Here is a 23,093-nt window from a genome sequence, read left to right as displayed (position 1 = left end):
CCACAAGGGCGTATAGGGCTTCATTGGTTAGTTACGAGGATATATTATACAAATTAGGCTTATTTCATTTAGAAGGCGAAGGAGTGCTCTAAGTCTTTAAGTTTTTCAACGGGGTGGATGAAAATAAACTATTTCCACTGGTTGGGGATTCTAGAACTAGGAGGCACAGAGAATTAGGGCCAGACTGCTCAGGAGGGAAGTGTGGAAGTACGTCTACACACAAAGGATGATCGAGATTTGGAACTCTGTTCCACAAATGGCAGTTGATGTGAGATTAGTTGTTAATTTTATGTCTGAGATAGATATTATCTTGTTAAGCAAAGGTATTAAAGGTAAAGGGGGCAAAGAGATATGTCAGCCATGGTCTCATTGAATGGTGGAACAGGGTCAAAGGGCTGAATGGTCTACTGTTCCTATATATTTAATGTGCTCCTGCTGTGCAGTGATAGTATCCCTACCTCTGGGCCAGGATGCCTGATTATGATCTGCACCAGAGGTCGATCATAAAATGTCTGAGATTGATTTTTGAATTAAAAAATGTTGCATTTACAGCACCAAAACAGACTTTGAATTGTTATAGTGCCATTCCGCCCATTGTGGCTGCATCAGCTTTCTGAATGAGCATCTCATTTAATGCCATTCTCCTCCCATCACCCCATAACTTTGCATATTGCTCCTTTTCAGATAACTGTTTAATCTCTTCTGAATGCTTGATTGAACTTGTCTGTACCACATTGTCAGGTCGTGAATTCCTGACCGTAACCACTCTGAAAAAGTTTTTCCTCTTACCATTTATGCTTCTTTTTGGCCTGTTACTTTGAATCTGTGTCCTCTGGATTTTGATCCTTTTGTAAGCTGGAACGGTTTCACCCTGAATTAGAATGAAGACCTGCAGATGCTGAAAATCTGGGACAATGTCAGGAAATGCTGGAGAAACTCAGCAGGTCTGGCAGCATCTGTCAAAAGAAAGAAAATAGAGGTACTGTTTCAAATGCAGTGACGCTTCAGCACTGGACTTGAAATGTTAATTCTGTTTCTCTCTCCACAGATGCTGTCAGACCTGCTGAGTTTCTCCAGCAACTTCTGTTTAGTTTAACACTATTCACCCCTTTTTATCTAGCCACATCATTGTACACATCTGATACTTTCTCGTTTGTGTTCTGTTTGGCTTTCTCTCAAATAAATGTTCCCTTTTTATTTTCCCATGGGACTGAAAGTGGCTGTCATTTAATGTCCACCTGAAATTGCCCTTGAGAGAGTGGATGGTTAACTACATTCTTGATTTTTTCAGCTCACGTAGTTGCAAGTTCCACTCTGTGCTAAAAGAAAGACAAACATATTTTTACACTGTGCCTCTAGAGTGATTCAGCACAGAAACAGTCCCTTTAGTCCAACTTGTCTGCGCCAACCAGGCAATCACAATCTAACCATTCCCATTTTCCAGCATTTGGCCCATATCCCTCTAAACCCTTCCTAATCATGTACCCATCCAGATGCCTTTTAAATGCTGTAATTGTACCAGCCTCCACCACTTCCACTGGCAGCTCATTTCATACACGCACCACACTCTGCGTGAAAATGTTAACCTTTGGGTCCTTCTTAAATCTTTCCCCTCTCACCTTAAACCAATGCCCTCTAGTTTTGGATGCCCCCACCCCAGAAAAATGATCTTGGCTATTCATCCTATCCATGCAGCTCATGTATTTTAAATGTCTCATGTTGGAATAAGACATACTGGCATGCAGTTTAAAGGCTCTTCTTTCTAAAATTAGTCTTCAGTGAAACCTTTCAGCAACAAAATGCCTTTTTCTTTCTTCAGATGACTGGGACGGTTAACAACATTTTCATAAAATAAGAAAGGGAAGAGCAAAAAAAAGCAAAAAAAAATCAAACAATAAGAAAATGACAAAATGAAGGAAAAGAGGGTCTTAGGTTCAACTTCTCACATGCAGAGTTAACTGAATTCCGTTGAAGTGACTATAGGATGTTGACAGAGGCATAGAGATGTGCAGCTCGGAAAGAGACGCTTGGGTCCAAATCGTCTATGCTAACCAGATATCCTAAATTAATCTAGTCCCATTTGCTAGCATTTGGCCCATATCCCTCTAAACCCTTGCTATTCATATACCCATCATCTACTTTACTAACACCTTCCATCCCGACCTCAAATTCACCTGGACTGTCTCAGACTCCTCCCTCCCCTTCCTAGACCTTTCCATTTCTATCTCGGGCGACCGACTCAACACAGACATCTACTATAAACCGACTGACTCCCACAGCTACCTGGACTACACCTCCTCCCACCCTGCCCCCTGTAAAAACTCCATCCCATATTCCCAATTCCTTCGTCTCCGCCGCATCTGCTCCCAGGAGGACCAGTTCCAACACCGCACAGCCCAGATGGCCTCCTTCTTCATGGACCGCAGATTCCCCCCAGACGTGATCGACGATGCCCTCCACCGCATCTCCTCCACTTCCCGCTCCTCTGCCCTTGAGCCCCGCTCCTCCAACCGCCACCAAGACAGAACCCCATTGGTTCTCACCTACCACCCCACCAACCTCCGTATACAACGTTTCATCCGCCGTCATTTCCGCCACCTCCAAACGGACCCCACCACCAGGGATATATTTCCCTCCCCTCCCCTATCAGCGTTCCGCAAAGACCACTCCCTTCGTGAATCCTTTGTCAGGTCCACACCCCCCACCAACCCAACCTCCACTCCCGGCACCTTCCCCTGCAACCGCAGGAAATGTAAAACTTGCGCCCACACCTCCTCCCTCACTTCCCTCCAAGGCCCCAAGGGATCCTTCCATATCCGCCACAAGTTCACCTGTACCTCCACACACATCATCTATTGCATCCGCTGCACCCGATGTGGCCTCCTCTATATTGGGGAGACGGGCCGCTTACTTGCGGAACGCTTCAGAGAACACCTCTGGGACGCTCGGACCAACCAACCCAATCACCCCGTGGCTCAACACTTTAACTCTCCCTCCCACTCCACTGAGGACATGCAGGTCCTTGGACTCCTCCACCGGCAGAACATAACAACACGACGGCTGGAGAAGGAGCGTCTCATCTTCCGCCTGGGAACCCTCCAACCACAAGGAATGAACTCAGATTTCTCCAGTTTCCTCATTTCCCCTCCCCCCACCTTGTCTCAGTCGGTTCCCTCAACTCAGCACCGCCCTCCTAACCTGCAATCTTCTTCCTGACCTCTCCGCCCCCACCCCACTCCGGCCTATCACCCTCACCTTGACCTCCTTCCACCTATCACATCTCCATCGCTCCTCCCCCAAGTCCCTCCTCCCTACCTTTTATCTTAGCCTGCCTGGCACCCTCTCCTCATTCCTGATGAAGGACTTGTGCCCGAAACGTCGACTTTCCTATTCCTTGGATGCTGCCTGACCTGCTGTGCTTTAACCAGCAATACATTTTCAGCTATTCATATACCCATCCAGATACCTTTTGAATGTTGTAATCGTACCAGCCTCCACCACTTCCTCTGGCAGCTCATTCCATACACTCACCACCCTCTGTGTGAAAACGTTGCTCCTCATGTCCATTGTAAAACTTTCCATTCTCACCTTAAACCTATGCCCTCTACGTTTTTGACTCCCACACCCTAGGAAAACAACCTTGCCTATTTGCCCTATTCATGCCACTCATGATTTTATAAACCTCTTTAAGGTCACCCCTCAGCCTCTGAGTTTTCAGGGAAAATAGCCCCAGCTTTCAGCCTCTCCCTGTAGCTCAAAACCTCCAACATCTGGCAACATCCTTGTAAATCCAAACTGAACCCAACATCCTTCCTATAGCAGGGAGACTAGAATTTCATGCAGTATCTGATGCCCTCCACCATTCCATTATTATCTATATGTATGTCAAAGGCTCATTTAAATGCCCTAAATGTTGGCATCTAAATACTTTTTAAATGTGATGAGAGCTTCTGCCTCTCCCACCCTCACAGGTGGTGAGTTCCAGATCCCCATCACCCTCTGGTCTCCTTCCTATCGGAAAGATGTTGTGAAACCTGAAAGAATTCAGAAAAGATTTACAAGGATGTTGCCAGGCTTGGAGGATTTGAGCTAAAGGGAGAGGTTGAATAGGCTAGGGCTGTTTACCATGGAGCATCGGATGCTGAGGGGTGACCTTGTAGAGGTTTATAAAATCATGATGGGCATGGATAGGGTAAACAGTCAAGGGTTTTCCCCTGGGGTCGGGGAGTCCAGAACTAGAGGGCATAGGTTTAGGGTGAGAGAGGAAAGATATAAAAGAGACTTTTTCAAGCAGAGGGTGGCGCGTATGTGGAATTGGAGGAAATGGTGGAGGCTGGTACAATTGCAACATTTAAAAAGCATTTGAATGGGTATATGAATTGGAAGGGTTTGGAGGGATATGTGGCATGTGCTGGCAGTTGGGATAGCTGGCTGGCATGGACGGGTTGGACCGAAGGTTCTGTTTTCGTGCTGCATATCACTGTGACTCTATGACTCTCAAAGTGAATTTTATTTTCCTGTAATCTTCTGCCCATACTTTGAATGACCTTATTTTCCATTCATCCAAGTTAAGAATTGGAATTTTTTCAGTGGCTACAAACATTTTGGGACACCCAACAGTGGAGAAAGGCCTCAGGAAATTCCAAATTCCTTCTCCACAGCCATACTACTGGAAGCCTGTGACCAGCAGAGTGCCCGCAGGATCGGTGCTGGGTCCACAGTTTTTTTGCCATTTACATAAATGATTTGGGTGTGAGCAGAAGAGGTACAGTTAGTAAGTTTGCAGATGACACCAAAATTGGAGGTGTAGTGGACAGCGAAGAGGGTTACCTCAGATTACAACAGGATCTTGACCAGATGGGCCATTGGGCTGAGAAGTGGCAGATGGAGTTTAATTTAGATAAATGTGAGGTGTTGCATTTTGGGAAAGCAAATCTTAGCAGGACTTATACACTTAATGGGAAGGTCCTAGGGAGTGTTGCTGAACAGAGACCTTGGAGTACAGGTTCATATCTCCTTGAAAGTGGAGTCGCAGGTAGATAGGATAGTGAAGAAGGCATTTGGTATGCTTTCATTTATTGGTCAGAGTATTGAGTACAGGAGTTGGGAGGTCATGTTGCGGCTGTACAGGACATTGGTTAGGCCACTGTTGGAATATTGCGTACAATTTTGGTCTCCTTCCTATCGAAAAGATGTTGTGAAACTTAAAAGGGTTAGAAAAGATTTTAAAGGATGTTGCCAGGGTTGGAGGATTTGAGCTATAAGGAGAGACTGAAAAGGCTGGGGCTGTTTTCCCTGGAGCATCGGAGGCTGAGGGGTGACCTTATAGAGGTTTACAAAATTATGAGGGGCATGGATAGGGTAAATAGGCAAAGTCTTTTCTCTGGGGTGAGGGAGTCCAGAACTAGAGGGCATAGGTTTGGGGTGAGAGGGGAAAGATGTAAAAGAGACCTAAGGGGTAACGTTTTCACCCAGAGGGTGGTACGCGTATGGAATGAGCTGCCAGAGGAAGTGATGGAGGCTGGTACAATTGCAGCATTTAAGAGGCATTTAGATGGGTATATGAATAGGAAGGGTTTGGAGGGTTATGGGTCGGGTGCTGGCAGGTGGGACTAGATTGTGTTGGGATATCTGGTCGGCATGGACAGGTTGGACTGAAGGGTCTGTTTCCATGCTGTACGTCTCTATGATTCTAAATTGACAATATTAATCATAGTCCAAATGCCTCTCAATATAAAGCAGTTCATCAGCAATGGATTATTGTTATCATGATGCAGAAGATATAATGATAATTGGTTTATTGAGAAATACTCATGGCAACTGATGATGCGGTGATAACACAAATTAAAACAACTAATAGTAATGCGTAATGTAATTTGATGCAATCATTAAAATAATTTTGCATTGATATAATCTTTTAAATGGTAGAGAATGTTTATGTCACATTTATTAACCAATTTAATAGCTTGGTCCACCTCAATTGAAGCAATGGTTAAGAAATCACAACAATATCACTGCCTCGGGAAGGCAGCCAACATCATCAGTTACCCCTTCCACCCGGGTTAGACTCTCTTCAAACCTCTTCCTTCCTTTGAAGATACAAAAACTTAAACACATGGACCAACATGTTCAAGGACAGCTTCTTCCCCACTGGTATTAGACTTCTGAACTCACTGCTCAAATTTCAAACAATGTTGATCTCACTTTTGATGTACCTTCTCTGCAGCCATAGCATTGTATTCCTCACTCTGTTCCATTACCCTCGTGCACTTTGTATGGTATGCTCTGCCAGCACTGCACACAAAACAAAACTGTTCACTGTACCTAGCTACATGGGACAATAATAATTCAAGTCAATCCTTTCTGTGGATAGTTACCGGCTGTGTGGGAGAGCCTTGAGTGTTCCATTGATCCGATAGTGATGCCTCAATGAGTTCTCACCACCTGGCAGAGTCATCCATGACGGTAAGATCAGAGGGGAGGAAGCAATCTGAAACAAGTCCTCAGCAGCAGTCCAGGCGGAAGCCATTTGTGTGATATCAATGGCTGCAACGGTGGATGAAGGCTGCAGCAGTAGGAAGATCCCCAATCATCAAGGTTCCCTTGCCACTTAAACTGGATCCACCTTCTGAAATGCAACATCATTGTCACGTTAAAAGATGTCACACAGAAGGTGTCTAACTAGATGAAGTCAACCCTCCCTGCCTCCATCATATCTTGTGGGTGGACAATTAAGTTCGTTAGCAAGTGAAATATCCAAGAAAGAACTGCTGAACTTGGAAACTGTTATAATGTCGGAAACATGACAACCAATTTACACGCAGCAACATCCCATAAGCAGCTATGAGATAAGTGACCAAATATTAGTGATGTTGATAAGGGCTTTGTTAGGTGCATTAGTCAGAGAGAAATGGGTCTGGGTGGGTTACTCTTCGAAGAGTCGGTGTGGATTGATTGGGCCGAAGGGCCTGTTTCCACACTGTAGGGAATCTAATCATAAAGGTATTCACACTAACTGGGAGACTCCATTTCTTTTTCCTTTGAGTTACACCATTGGATCTTCCACACCCATCAAAAGGGGGTTGTGTCTTGGTTTTTTCAAATTCATTCACAGGATGTGGACCAGGTTACATTGTTGCCAGTTCCAGAGGGCAGGTCGGAGTCAACCACATTGCTGTGGGTCTGGAGTCACATGTAGGCCAGACCAGGGAGACAGCAGATTTCCTTCCCTCAAGGACATTAGTCAACCAGATAGGTTTGTCCCCCAACAATCAACTGCAGTTTCATGTTCATCATTAGATTCTCAATTCCAGATTTTTTTGAGGGGGAGGCAGTAACGAGTAGACAATAAGTGGGGATAGAGCCCAAAGAGAGAGAAGAGCAGCTGGTTAAGGTGAGTGGTAGTATTGGAGCCCTGAACCATTTGTAGATCAGAGGTACCTGAGAAACAATGCCAGTATTTCGAATTCTAAATAAGCACTTAGGCCCATGTGTTAAGCTCATATCTCTACCATCACTAAAGCTGCTGACATCCATGTCCACTACCTCACATGGTTCCTCTCTCACTGTGCTCATTTGCTCATCCATTCCATTGTAGTCTCTGGACGGGACTTACTTTTAATTCATTCACAGGATGTCACCAGCATTTATTGCCAATCCTGAAGTGAAGAGACACGTTTAATTTGATTTATTGTAGTCACGTGTACCCAATTACAGTGAAAAGCTTAGTTTGCGAGCAGTATAGGCAGATCATAGTCAGCAAGGCATGTACGCCAGACCTGGTAAAGATGGCAGATTTACTTTCCTAGGTTTTTCCTGTCAATAGACGATAAAATCATCTTTAGATGTTTAATTCCAGATTTTTATTAAATTCAAATTCCACCATCTGCCATGGTGGAATTTTTAAAACTTCATTCACAGGATGAGGTCATCGCTGGCTGGGTCAGCATTATCTAATTACTCAGAGGACAGTTAAGATTCAACCCATTGCTGTGGGCCTGGTGTCACATGTTGACTAGACTAGGTAAGGATGGCAATTTCTTTTCCTAAAGGATATTAGTGACTCAGATGGGATTTTTCCAACAATGGACTCACGGTCATCATTAGACTCTTAATTTTGGATTCTTGTTTTTTTTAAAATTAGATTCAAATGCCATCATCTGCAATGGCAGGATTCAAACCCAGGTCCCCAGAATATTCCTGGATCTCTGGATTAACATTCCAGCAGTAATACCACCATGACGTTACCTCGGTCTGTGGATTAACAGTTCAATGATAAATCCATCGCCTGACCTAAGCTGCTCCAATGCAATTCTGGTTGCCCTCCCACATGTTACTGTCCGTAAATGTCAGGTTTTCCAAAACTCTGCTACCCATATGCATACTCATACCTCTATTTGCTGACTGACTTTCACTGGCTACCAATTAAGCAGTAGCTCAGTTTTAAAACTCTTATTCCTATACTCAACGCTTACTGATCTGACCCGTCCCTATCTCTGTAACTTCTGTCCACCCCATAACCCTCTGAGATATCTATCCTCCTCTAATTCTGACCTCTTGAGTAAACACATTTTGATCACTCCACCACTGGACTCTGTCCCTTCAGCCACTGGGACCCCTCGTTCTGGAATACTCTCTGCCTCTCGTTCCTCCACTAAAACCAACCTCTTTCACCAAAGTTTGGCCATCTGTGCTCAAATCACTTTTCATGAACTGCTGTGAAATTGTGCAAACATATTTTGTTGAAGCTCCCGGGTAGTTTTATGAAGTTGAAAGTTTTTCGCGTGAATGCAATCTGATGTTGAGCTGAAACTCTCTCATTGTCATTTCAATAATCAACCACCAGGAGTCATCATGCAGCAAAGCCAATGTACATTAGCCATTGACAGATTGACAATTGTAAAACAAGTTTGGTATCCACATTTTTGTGCAGTTAGTTTAGACAGTTTGGTCTTGGAAGGCAGACTTAACCCTTTCATCGTCTCCACCCAGTACCACACACTTATGACCTCATTGTCCATGCAAACCTGATTTAGCAATGCCTTAGTTAAAAATGTTAAAAATCACACAACACCAGGTTATAGTCCAGCAGGTTTATTTGGAAGCACTAACTTTCGGAGCGCTGCTCCTTCATCAGGTGGTTGTGGAGTATAAGATCATAGGACACAGAACTTATAACAAAAGTTTACAGTGTGATGTACCTGAAATTATAAATTGAAAAAGACCTGGATTGTTTGTTAAGTCTCTCATCTTTTAAAATGGTCATGTTGGTTTCAGTTCTTTCACATGTAAATTCCAGAACTTTCTTAAAGTTACATTCTCAAATGAACTTTAACAACAAGTGCCATGTTGGCCCTGATTGGTTAAAAACTTATAGATTCAGAAAATCATTTAGTGCAGAAAAGGCTATTTGGCCCATTCAAGATGTACTGACATAACTTCCACTAAAGGTGTGCTAATCCCAATTTCCTGCACTGGACCTAGATCCTTAAATGTTTTGATATTTGAAGTACTCACCCAAATATTTTTTAAAGATTGTAAGGTTTCCAGTCTCCACTATCTTCCCAGGTCTTGCATTCCAGATTCCCAAACTGCGAAGTGAAGAATTCTTTTTTCCCCAAATCCCCTCTGAATCTTCTGCCCCTTACCCTAAAACATCCTATCCTAATGTTTCCTTTCCACAGTATTCCCACTGTATCGCCTTTCTTCCTCACCCACATCTCTGGAACCACCTCCAGTTCCTCAGCCCTCTGAGATTTCCACTCTCTTCCAAACCACAGCTCTTGTATGTGCATCCCTCAATTTCCATCGCTCCACTGTTGGCAACAATGCCTTTGGCTGCCTGGGGCTTAGAGACCTGGAACCCCCTTACCTAAACATCTCTACTCCTCTTTCTATGTCTCTTCTCCTTGTTACTTAAAACCTGCCTCTTTGACAAATTGCCTGACCTGATAGATTTTTCTCTATGATTCAGTTCAGTTTGTTTCATGTTTTCATCCTGGGGTACAGTGGGGGAATATTAACAGGCTGATTACCAACCTGCTGCACCTCTTCTGTAGGCACTCACTGCCATTCAGTGTCGAAGTTTTATTTATGAAGTTCCTGTGAAACACCCTGGGATAGTTTGTGATGGTAAAGGTGCTATGTAAATGCGAGTTGTTGCAGTCTTTGGACTTCACTCAGTCACCTTCTGATTTGAAGCTGAGAGAATGCTGCCCCCATGAGGCACGATGGACAACTACACAAATTCCACTCCTTGGGGCAAGTCAGTTCACACACCAATGATGCTAATTTTTAAAGCCTCACACTTTGTGTGTTTGATGCAGTGGTGGAATTGATTATCCTCTTGCGTGGATTGAAAAGAGGAGAATCGTTGACCGCTGTAATAAATAAGCTTCCCAAATGATTCTGCTGCATTTGAAAAAGTTGGCGATACTACAGCACGGTGTTTCCTGCAATTTACTGCAGATGGGAAAATATCATGCTGCAGAGAATCTCCCTCCCCTTCAGCTATGTATCCATTTCCATTAAAAATGTTTGCCTCCCAATCCTGGATCCTGCACTTCACATTTGCAGAAGTTCCACAATTATGAAGGATGCCATTTGGCCCATCACGTCTATGCTGGGTCTCCAAATGAAAAATTCACTTCGTGTCATTGTCTTGCTATCTCCTGTCACCTGCTCATTATTCCTTTTCATAATACAACCTAATCCCCTTTAGAAAGTCTCTACGCGCCAGCCTCCAGCACACACTGAGGCAGAACATTCCAGAACCTAACAACTCATTGCCTGGTGAATTTTTCAATAGTGTTCCTTAAGCTTCTCTTGGTTTCAACCTTAAATCTGTTCCCTCTCCTTATCAATCCTTTCACAAACAGGAACACCTTCACCCTACCTATTCTGTCCAGACCCCTTAATGAGAATATAGGTGGTATGGTTCGTAAGTTTGTGGATGGCACCAAAATTAGTGTTGTAGTTTGACAGTAAAGAAGGTTATCTTAGAATACAACGCAATCTTGATCAGCTGGGCCAGTGGGCTGAAGAATGGCAGATGGAGTTTAATTCAGATAAATGTGAGGTGTTGCATTTTTGTAAAGCAGACCATGGCAGGGCTTATGCAATTAATGGTGGGGCCCTGGAGATTAGTGTTGAACAAAGAGACGTAGAAGTACAGGCACATAGTTCCTTGAAAGTGGCATCACAGGTAGACCAGGGCATAGAAGAAGGTATTTGGCACACTTGCCTTCATTGGTCAGGGCACTGAGTACAAAAGTTGGGATGTCATGTTATGGCTGTACAGGATGTTGGTGAGACTAGAATACTGCATATAATTCTGGTCACTCTGCTATAGATAGGATGTTATTCAACTGGAAAAGGTTCAGAAAAGATTTATATGGATGTTACTGGGACTGGAGGGCTTGAGTTATAAAGAGAGGGTGGGTCATTTCTCCCCGGAGTATCAGAGGCTGAGGGGTGACCTTTAACGAGGTTTATAACATCATGAGGGGCATGTATAGGGTAAATAAACTGCAATTTGCCCGAGGTGGGGAAGTCCAAAACAAGAGGCCATAGGTTTAAGGTGGGAAAGGAAAGATTTTAAAGGGACCTAAGGGGCAACTTTTTCACGCCGAGAGTGATATGTGTATGGAACAAGCTGCCAAAGGAAGTAGTAGAGGCTGGTACAATTAAAAGACATTTGGATAGACACATAGAGAGGAAAGGTTTAGAGGGATAGGAGCCAAATGTAGGCAAATGGGACTAGTTCTGTTTAGGAAACCTGGTCAGTATGGACAAGTTTGGTCAGCGAGTCTGTTTCCGTGCTGTATGACCGTGTGACTGCCCTTTTCTCAAGAGAAAATGCTTATAATTTCTTCAATCTTTCTTCACAACGGAAGCCCCTTATCCCTAGAAGTACCTTATCTGAACTCTCTCCAAAGCCTTCCCATCCTTAAAGTGTGGTGCCTGGAATTAGACACACACCAGAGCCAAGGTTAGTTTCTGTGATGCAGTAACTGAAAGGGGGAAGGAAAATTCTATCCCCAGAGTCCTTCTGAAGCATTCCAACTCTGGTTCAAAATGTTCAAGTTCAGAGTTAATCTTCCTAAAGACCACCTGCCATAAACTCTCCGAGGACTGTCACCAGGATGACCATGTTCCATTCACTTTAATCTCTCTAAGCAGCATCACCCAATATTGCATGGAAACTAGCCCACATTCAGAATCAGTTACACTTTAAGAATTTGATGACGTTTTCCCTCCAACTTCCAAGGAGTGAAGAGCACCAACGATCTGTCCTGGACCAGCATGTTGATGTGACAATCAAGACAATACAGCAATGCCTCTTCGCCCTAAGGGGGCTAAGAAAATTCAGCATGTCCAACTTTTACAGATGCACCACAGAAAGCATTCTATCCAGATGCATCATGGTTTGGTACAGCAACTGCCCTGCCCAGGACTGTTGGAAACTACAGAGAGTTGTGAACACAGTCCATCATGCAAGCCAACGTTCCATCCATTGACTCCATCTACACTTCCCACTGCCTCAAGAAGGCAACCAACATTATCAAAGACCACTCCCAAACCAGTGTTAACCCCTTCCACCCCCTTCCATCAGGCAGAAGGTCCAGAAGCTTGAACACACGCACCAACAGGTTCAAGAACAGCTGTTATTAGACTTCTGAATGGGTCTCTCAAATTTCAGATCTGATGCTGATCTTGTATTTTGTGCACCTTCTTTGCAACTGTGACATTGTACTCCTTGCTCTGTCAAAGCACCCTATGATCTTGTGTCTTTGTATGTTGCGATCTGCCTATAATGCCCACAAAACAAAATGTTTCACTGCACATGTGACAAGAATAAATCAAATCAAATCGATGAGGTGTCTTCCCAGCTCCGGGAATGTTTACGTCAGGGCTTCCCAAAGTGGAGGTCGTGACCCTGAGTGGGGTCACCAGCTGAAATGTCGCAGTCACGGGCTCTGAGGCAGCAGTGGTTGCCACGGCTTTGTCTACCCATCGCCACCATCCCTCCATTTTCTCACAGGTCCTCCCTCTACCTGCTCTCATCGGTCTTCCCACTCCCGCCCCTCTCTCTGTCAGTCTTCACCGAGGGGTCATTCCACTCCCGCCCCTCTCTCTGTCAGTCTTCACCGAGGGGTCATCCCACTCCCGCCCCTCTCTCTGTCAGTCCTCACTGAGGGGTCATCCCACTCCCGCCCCTCTCTCTGTCAGTCCTCACTGAGGGGTCATCCCACTCCTGCCCCTCTGTCAGTCCTCACCAAGGGGTCATCCCACTCCTGCCCCTCTCTCTGTCAGTCCTCACCAAGGGGTCATCCCACTCCTGCCCCTCTCTCTGTCAGTACTCACTGAGGGGTCACAACAATTTTCGAGCCTCAAAATGGCATCGCAGTGGGAGGACATCTGAGAAAGCATTGGCTTCTGTCACTTCCCGTAATGTAGCTGTGGATATTGCAAAAAAATCCAACAATTATTTACTGCAACAAACTCCATATATTTTTAATCGCCATCTTCAGAAATATTACTAAATGCATCCAGAGCACGTGGGACTTGAACCCAGGCCTCCTGTCTCAGAGGAAGAAACACTACCATTGAGTTACAAGGACCTGAGCGAACTGATATACACAAAGGTTACATTCCTAAGGCACATAAGTGTCTGGGCTAATATTTAGCTACTTGGAGACAGTAAGGACTGCAGATGTTGGAAGTCAGAGTCAATAGTTGTGGAGCTGGAAAAGCACAGCAGGTCAGATAGCATTTGTGGAGTAGGAAAGTCACTGTTTCAGGCTGAAACAATGCCTTTCCTTCTCCCCGGATGCTGTCTGACCTGCTCTGTTTTTCCAGTTCCACATCTAATATTAAGCTACTAGACTACAACAGAGGAACACGTCTCCAGTAGAGTGTCATGTTTCAAATGATTTGCTGTAAGATGGAGTATGAAGTTTTTATAAAACATGCCAGCAGATTTATGTACAACTGGCAACAGGTTAATGATCTGATTTTAGCGAAAGGTTAGCCATGGGCAGGATATCAGGGATAACTCCCCCACTATTGTGGGATCTGAAGGTTGGGAATTTGGTTGAACTTTTCATCGCAGGACCAACTTCTGAGGCTGTCAGCCTGGATTACATGTGTGTCAGGAACTTTATAGTCAGCAGAAAAGATAACTTGCATCCCAACAGGATGGAAAACCAAGTCCCAAAGCTGGATAATTTAAAACAAATTGTGACTATTATTAGCTGGAAGAGAGTGTATTGCAATTATCATACAAGGAACCCATATTGAGACATTGTAAATGCACTTGTGTAAATAAGTGGGAACAGTAGCATAGCGGTTATGTTACTGGGTTAATGCTCAGATGAGTTTGATCCCCCAGCACTGCAGCTGTGAAACATAAGTTCAGTTAATTGAATAAATCTGGGACATAAAAGACTAGCATCCATAACCACGTCACTCTAGGATTGTTGGAATAATAAATCTGCTTTGCTGATGCCCTTTAGGGAAGGAATCCTGCACGGTGGCTCAGTGGTTAGCACTGCTGCCTCACAGCACCAGGGACCTGGGTTCGATTCCAGCCGAGGGTGGCTATCTATGTGGAGTTTGCACATTCTCTCCGTGTCTGCGTGGGTTTGCTCTGTTTCCTCCTATAATCCAATTTCATGCCAGTTAGGTGAATTGGTCATCCTAAATTGCCCAGAGTGCTCAGGGATGTGTAGATTAGGGGCAAATGTAGCGTTGTAGGGGAATGGATCTGGGTGGGTTACTCTTCGGAGGGTTGGTGTGGACTTGTTGGGCCAAGTGGCCTGTTTCCACACTGTAGGGGTTCTAAATTCTCCTTACACCATAGATTTGTAAGGGGTATAGAGAGATCATGGTACACCATGGCCAATTTGTCTTCATCCTGCTTCTGGTGTCTATGTGTAACTACAAATCCACTTCATTGTCTCTTACACAGAAGCAGAAATTGTTGAGGAAAACTCAGCAGGCCTGGCACTATCTGTAGAGAGAGAAAGCAGAGTTAACATTTAGGGCCCTGTGACCCTTCTTGATGGTAGCTAGGGTAAGGTGGTATATATGCTAAAGATGGAGTGAGGGAAGAGTAAACGAAAGGTTGAGATGGAGCCCAGAGAGAGGGATAAACAGTTGAGCAGACAAAGGAATTGGTTAAGGTCGGCCTGGGAGAACTGATAGCTGAAAATGAGGACTATTCGTGGCTGACAATGGGTTGGCTCAGTGGTTGGCACTGCTGCCTCACAGCGCCAGGGACCTGGGTTCAATTCCAGCCTCGGGCAACTGTCTGTGTGGAGTTTGCATGTTCTCCCCATGTCTGTGTGGATTTCCTGTGGGTGCTCCAGTTTCCTCTCTCACAATCCAAAGATGTGCAGGTTAGGGTGAATTGGCCATGCTAAATTGTCCACAATGTCCAAGGATGTGTAGGTTAGTTGCATTAGTCAGGAATAGATATAAGATAATAGGGTAGGGGAATATGTCTAGGTGGGTTACTCTTCGGAGGATCAGTGTGGATTTGTTGGGCTGAAGGGTCTGTCCCCACACTGTAGGAATTCTATGAATGTATTTTACGAAAATTCTATGTATGTGGTAGCATCCCATGTGATGACAAGACCTGGTGTTCGGGGATTGGGATAAGGACATGGGAGATTGGGACAAGGCCTTTAAGTTGTTGAGCTCAATATTGAGTCCTGAAAGTTGCAGAGTTCCCAAGCAGAAAATGAGGTGCTGATCTTCCAGCTTGCGTTGATCTTCGTTGGAGCACTGCAGCAAGCCCGAGACAGAGACGTTGGCCAAGGAACACTCAGACAACAGGCAGCTCAGGGTCATTTCTGCGGACAGAAATGTCTGTCTATCTGACCACCTCATCACTGCCCTCTGAAAGTCTAGCCTGCTACCTGTTGATTTTAGGGGTTTTGTGATCAGTTACCTAATATTGGCAGTCGATGGTTTGTAAGCGATTTTCTGGCGGTTTATTGAGTTTGTTAAGAAGCAGCTGTTTAGGTGAGGTACGTTAGTGAGTGGGATAAGTGTACGGCCCTGACACCTGGGTATGGCTCGCTGATGCCAGAGGGCACACAGCCTGTTGGCCTGGAATGGTTCGGCCGTGTTAAAGTGGTGCAGCAGCATCCTGCTCTGCAGCTGAGGAGTTCAGAAACTCTTCCCTGGGTCTTCCTCCTCTTCTTCTAGTCCATCTTGTACCTGAGGAAGACAGCTCCCTGAGGACTGCCCTCTGAGAACTCCCCTCTGCCCCTTGGCACTTATGGTTGTATCGTATTTCCAGGGGCAGGAAATTTACCCTGTGCCAATCAATTGTCTGAACCCTTTAGCCAATGACCATGGAACAGAAACTCGGGATGTTCAATGATCATTGCCCTTTAGCCCATCTCCATTTGAAGGTTAATTTTTATTCCTTCTAAGAACAACACATTCCTATTTTTGAAAACATTGCAATGATAATGGGGTAGGTTTGGCACCCGTTCAATGCACATTGTGACCTCTGTGTTTCTCGTAATGTTTCCCTTTTGGTTTCCGATGCTAGAATTTTAGGAAGTTAATTTCTGCTGTGAGACCTGCTTAATGAGATTTCACACTGCACAGTGAATATCAGGAAAATTCAGATTCTGAGGGACCTCAATATCCAACACGCTTTGTTGTATCAAGTGGGAAAATCTCAAAATGATTGTCATGCAAGGGTTCAGGATTGCTCATTGCCTTCTCAATGTGGATGGCAGTCAGGGATGGATGGGCAGCACACTGTCACTGTGGTTAGCACTGCTATCTCACAGGGATCTGGCTTTGATTCAGCCCTTGGCTGACTGTCTGTGTGGAGTTTGCTTGATCTCTCCTTGTCTATGTGGGTTACCTTGGAGTACTCTGGTTTACCCCCACGTCTAAAGCTGTGTAGTTTAGGTGGATTGGCCATGCTCCATTGTGTAGGTTTTATGTATCAACCATGGGATGTGCAGGGTTATAGAGGTAGTGTAGGTGGGGGTGGGATGCTGTTGACTCATTGGGCCAAATGGCCTGCTCCCATACTGTCGGGGTTCTATTAAATACTCACTTTGCCTGTCACACTTTCATTCCACAAATGAATGAAAATAGAATCTGCGTATTTCACAGAAATTATAAAGTGCTCAAGATGAGATGCTGCTGGCAAAAAATGATACAAAACTGTAGTCTCAAAGCAATGGCTCGGAAACTTTAATTGCGGCGTTCAGAGTGTTTGCAAATTATATGCTTTTTTGCTCATCTATTAGCTGACAGACAATATAGGCAGATGTTGGGAACCTCTCAAAGACACATGGATTCAGAGTGGAATTTGGTGTAGAGAATGTCCTGCCCCTAGTGATTATTTTCACTTAAAATATCAGTTTGAAAATTCATGTGCCTCTTTATGGAACCTGATCAAGTAAACAGGGAAAAACTGCGGTGGGAGGCTAGGAATCCAGGGAGGACAGATTTGGGATAATTGGCAGAAGATTTAGGGCAGGACTCTTAAGAGATATCATTTTTTGAAAAAAAAAGGCTTAAGTGGTTGCAATGTGGAATGCACTGTCTGAAAGGGTAATGGAGGCAGATACCTGGCAACATTTCGATTTAGCAGCAGGAGGCCATTCAGCCCTTCAAACGCGCACCACCATTCAATAACGAGGTTGTGCTCTCAACTCCAGTTTCTTGTGTGCCTCCTGTCCCTCCACCCATAACCCTGCTGTCCATCAAAAAACTAACTCAGTTTTGAAAAACATTGACTTAGCCTCCAGTGTTTAAGGGGAAAGCGACTTCCACCAATGCATAATAATTAGATAAGATTACTTACAGTGTGGAAACAGGCCCTTCGGCCCAACAAGTCCACACCGACCCGCCGAAGCGCAACCCACCCATACCCCTACATTTACCCCTTACCTAACACTACGGGCAATTTAGCATTGCCAATTCACCTGACCCGCACATCTTTGGATTGTGGGAGGAAACCGGAGCACCCGGAGGAAACCCACGCAGACACGGGGAGAATGTGCAAACTCCACACAGTCAGTCGCCTGAGTCGGGAATTGAACCCGATTAATGTTTGAAGGGAACAGAATGAATAGCTCTCAGGAAAAATGAAGTCAGTACAGTGGTTCAGTGGTCAGCACTGCTGCCTCACAGACCAGAACTGTATGCAGTATTCTAAAAGTGGCCTCACCAAGGTCCTGTACAATCACAAAATGACGCCCCAACCCCTATACTCAATCTATACTTCGTGCTATGACCATTGAAGACATGTGCCAAGCGCCTTTGTCACTGCCCTGTTTACCTGCAACTCCACTTTCAAGGAATTAGATTGGACGTTTTGCAGCCCTCCCTGAGAAATTGTCCCAGTGAGGTAGAGTCATCTTTGGGAGTCATGGCATTGCAAACCTACAAGGATGTTGCCAGGGTTGGAGGATTTGAGCTATAGGGAGAGGCTGAACAGGATGGGGCTGTTTTCCCTGAAGCGTCAGAGGTTGAGGGGGTGACCTTATAGAAGTTTACAAAATTATGAGGGGCATGGATAGGATAAATAGACAAAGTCTTTTCCCTGGGGCCAGGGAGTCCAGAACTGGAGGGCATAGGTTTAGGATGAGAGGGGAAAGATATAAAAGAGACCTAAGGGGCAACCTTTTCACACAGAGTGGTACGTAAATGGAATGAGCTGCCAGAGGAAGTGGTGGAGGCTGGTACAATTGCAACATTTAAGAGACATTTGGATGGGTATATGATTAGGAAGAGTTTGGAGGGATATGGCTGGGTGCTGGCAGGTGGGACTAGATTGAGTTGGGATATCTGGTCAGCATGGACGGGTTGGACCGAAGGGTCTGTTTCTGTGCTGTACATCTCTGTGATTCTGTGAATCTATTGGGAAAACACGACCAGCAAATTCATTTTTACAAAAACATTTTTATTTTACACATTCTGAAGTGAAAGCACTTTCCCATTAACAGACAAAATGGTACAGTGCATGTTCTTGAGCAGCTGCTTTGGACAAAGAACACAACAGGAATCCGCACGTGACATCACTAGGAAGCAGTTACAGCATTATAGCATTTAATTACAGTGTCTACGGATCGAATAACTCAATAGCGTCTGTGTTTCCTCTCTCCTTTTGGCAGGGAATCCAAAATTCAAATAACCTTTTACTTTTATTAATAATGGTTTTAAAATGCTGCAGGCAGACTTATAACCCTGTGCAGGATACTCATTCTTTCAGCTGTCTATTGATGACAGCCTATGTACAGGACAGAGAAATACTCTCTGAATTCACAGAGACGGGAGTCCAAGGAGACTCAGAGAAAACGATGACTTTGTTTCAGCTGTATTGCTTCTCAGTCTTCACCAGCTGGCAGTACATCACCAAGGAGGAAATCAGTCCAAGTATCTGACAGAAAATAAAACATTCTCGGTTACAGTTAGAGACTGGGGTGTCCCTCCCTGCTGCACCTGTTATTCTGTTAAGTTTTCCAACAGAGTTAATTTATTCTAAATTCTTCTTTCTTTTTGCTGCTTTCTAACTGTGCTGTTCAAATAAATTGTATTTTGCTTAACGTTGTGTTTTCCAGTTGAACTGCATCTGGAACACAACGCTTTACAGTTGCCTTTAACGTCAGAAAGAGTTCGGGTCCATGCTACCTTCTTAAAATATTCCATTATAAATTAGGGCTATCTTTCACCCCCTGCTGCATTTTCAGACTCTAAAGACCGGGGGCGGAGTGGGTTCTGAGACAAATGTAGAGGTCATGAACATAAGGAGCGAAGGGTTTCAAACACCCGATGGATGGGAGGGGGGCATTTCAAATCTGTTTTGGTTTCCACACCACAGTTTTGGTGAAATGTCACTTGAGAGCTGCACAAAAGAGACTTGCATTTCTGTAGCACCTTTAGAACTACCACCAAAAACGCTTCAATAAAATAGCAGAATGTGGTCACTCTCATCATAGAGTAAACGTGGCTGCTAATTTATGCAGAGCTATATCACAATGACCGCAAGATGTGAGCATGGGAGAGGGAGGATGGTGGTTGGTGGTGGTATGGCAATGTGGAAGTGTAAGCCGAGCGTGGGGTGGGGCGTGTGAGAGAGGTGGGGGGGGCGGGGGGGGGAAGGAGACAGCAAGCCCAGTGCAGGGTGGGGGAGATTGAGCCTTTGTGGGGGAAGCCCAGTGTGGACCGACTGCAGATCCATGCCTTAACAAAGACTGTTATTTGGAACTTTTAATTTTATTTCTTATTCACAATTTTATACTGAGAATAACTGTAACATTGAGCTTTTAACTTATTTCTTTATTTTTCTTCTTTTTACCTCAGATTTTGCACCTCAGTATCTTGTATTGAAGATGGTGCCGGAATAGCAACATTAACTCTATTCCTGTATCTCCTGTACAGAGTACACATGAAATAAAACGTAATTCTAATGTGTTAATGATGGTGGCCTTTGGACAGGATCCTACAGGGAACTCTCTTTTGCTGTTCTTCGAATAACACTCTTGGAGAGAGTGAGAGAGACTGTGATGTTTGTCTTTCTAAACCTTGCTTCTTGTTTTTCTGGACCTATGGCTATGCTGCGTACAGCCGTAATGTAACCTTTTTTTTCCTTTATGTCTTTATTCTATAAGTAAGGTTTGTCCCTGGGTACTCTGCACCTAAGATGGCACAGTGTGTTGGTGACATTGTTGCTCTGTAACTAATCTTGTAACTGAAGAAACTGTTCGAGTAAAAAATGAGGTCTGCAGATGCTGGAGATCACAGCTGAAAATGTGTTGCTGGTCAAAGCACAGCAGGCCAGGCAGCATCTCAGGAATAGAGAATTCGACGTTTCGAGCATAAGCCCTTCATCAGGAAAAATCCTGATGAAGGGCTTATGCTCGAAACGTCGAATTCTCTATTCCTGAGATGCTGCCTGGCCTGCTGTGCTTTGACCAGCAACACATTTTCAACTGAAGAAACTGTACCTAGGTATCTTTGTACCTATGAAGATGTTGTAAGTGGTGAGTGTAAAGTTTTCACTGTACTCAAAGCTCATTCAACTCAGTTCAATTCAATTCGATTAATGCTACGAGATCCTGACAGACTGGACATTGTTTGAAGATTTTCAGACAAACAACAACAGTGCGAGCTCTGTGCTGCACTGGGAATGTCAGACTGTTCCAAATGCTCAGGAGGACTTAAACCCAGGTCCTGTTGACTCAGAGTCAACAATGGCTATCACTGAGCCAGGACTGATATCTCAAAAGAAGAAGGTGTGTAAGATTAGAGCTTAGAGAGAAACAGGAGTGGAAAAGTCAGAGGAGCAACAAGAGACAGAGATAGACAAACACTGGGGAGCCTCAACAGGTCGGGCATCTTCTTTGGAGAGAGTTAATTTTCGGGAACTATGACACTGATTTTTTTTTGTAACGCATCGCACATGGACATGGGAAGAGACTAAACAAAGGGAGAAAAAAAAGTAAGACTTAAGATAGGAAGAAATATCTTGGTGCTACAAGTTCACAGATTACATATGACCTAGTACATCTCACACAGAAAATGCTCAGAGGCTGTGTGGAAAAAACATGAAAAAAGAAGTGTGATGCCAAAGCCACTTGGGACAGGAACTGAAAGCTGTGTTGTGAAAGATGAGTCCTGTGATAGGTTTAAAAGGAGAGGAATGAGTAAAAGGACTTTAGGGGCTTAAGTTCTGGGAAGTAAGACTAGATTAGATTAGATTCCCTACAGTATGGAAACAGGCCATTTGGCCCACCAAGTCCACACCGACCCTCCAAAGAGTAACCCACCCAGACTTATTTCCCTACATGTAACCCGGACTAATGTGTCTAGCACTATGGGCAATTTCCCATGGCCAATTCACCCAATCTGCACATTTTTGGACTGTGGGAGGAACCCAGAGGAAATCCACACAGACACTGGGGGAGAATGTGCAAACTCCACACAGACAGTGGCCCAAGGCTGGAATTGAACCTGGATCCCTGGCGCTGTGAAATAGTCCTCAGTGGTTAGCACTGCAGCCTCACAGCGCTACGGACCCAGGTTCAACTCCAGCCTCGGGCCAGCGTCTGTGTGAAGTTTGCACGTTCTCCCTGCATTTGCGTGGGTTTCCTCTGGGTGCTCCGGTATCCTCCCACAGTCCAAAGACATGCAGGCTAAGTAGATTGGCCATGGTAAATATGGGGTTACGGGGCTGGGTTCTGGTGAAATACTCTTTGGAGGGTCAGTATGGGCTGAATGGCCTCTTTCCATACTTTAGGGATTCTATGAATAAGAACAAGGGCTGTTGGTATCTGGTCAACCATATACAGTTGTGTCTTGTCACAATTTGTTCATATCATTGATGAAATCTTCTAACCAACCTGTTCAGGAATTTTATGACAAACTTCTGTAGCAAGTGGGATTTGAACTCAGGTCTCCTGGCCCACAGGTAGGGATGCTACCACTGCACCACAACAGCCCAAACGATAGCAGTAGGTGGTAATTATTTTGGGCGCATAAATAGGGAGTATGCTGGGCCTTGTAGTACATATAAATGCTGGATGTGGAATGAGAGGTTAAGACTGAGCAAGTCGATAAACTCTCTCCACAAAACAAACATGGTACAATTGCAACAGTCAAGAGGCATTTGGATGGGTATAGGAATAGGAAGGGTTTGGAGGGATATGGGCCGGGTGCTGGTAGGTGGACTAGGTTTGGTTGGGATATCTGGTCGGCATGGACAGGTTGGACCGAAAGGTCTGTTTCCATGCTGTACATCTCTATGACTCTATGTGTCTTGGTTTCTGTCTCACAAACTAGTACTGGGACCTTCTAAAAAACAAATGGGAGAGAGGTTACCAGGTCAAAGGATGTGGCAGTGATAGAACAGGTAGACAATAAGAGTTTTGAAAACAAGGATTTGGGCTTTAAATTCATTGCATTGGAAAGCATCTTACAACAACAATAATTTGCATTTAAAAAGCATTTTTTAATGTAACAAAACAACCTAAAGGGCTGCATTGGGTCACAATTGAACAAGTTAGAAACTAAACCAAGGAGCTAAAAACAGAAGAGCTTGATTTTAAATT

General features: G+C 44.5%; 1 protein-coding gene across 1 annotated transcript in view; it reads right to left on the bottom strand.

The window, feature by feature from the left end:
• Nucleotides 1–18,925: 18,925 nt before the first annotated feature.
• Nucleotides 18,926–23,093, bottom strand: part of LOC132831152 (tetraspanin-4-like) — a 41,597-nt gene continuing 37,429 nt past the window's right edge. Inside the window, exon 8 of the mRNA XM_060849150.1 lies at nt 18,926–19,423. Within this exon, the coding sequence (XP_060705133.1) occupies nt 19,355–19,423 (69 nt within the window). The 3' untranslated portion in view covers nt 18,926–19,354. The remainder of the gene's footprint in view (nt 19,424–23,093) is intronic.

Source organism: Hemiscyllium ocellatum, chromosome 33 (assembly GCF_020745735.1).
Source record: "Hemiscyllium ocellatum isolate sHemOce1 chromosome 33, sHemOce1.pat.X.cur, whole genome shotgun sequence".
Lineage (NCBI taxonomy): Eukaryota > Metazoa > Chordata > Chondrichthyes > Orectolobiformes > Hemiscylliidae > Hemiscyllium > Hemiscyllium ocellatum.
The sequence above is the reverse complement of the archived record's forward strand: the minus strand, read 5'-3'. Positions and strand labels throughout refer to the sequence as shown.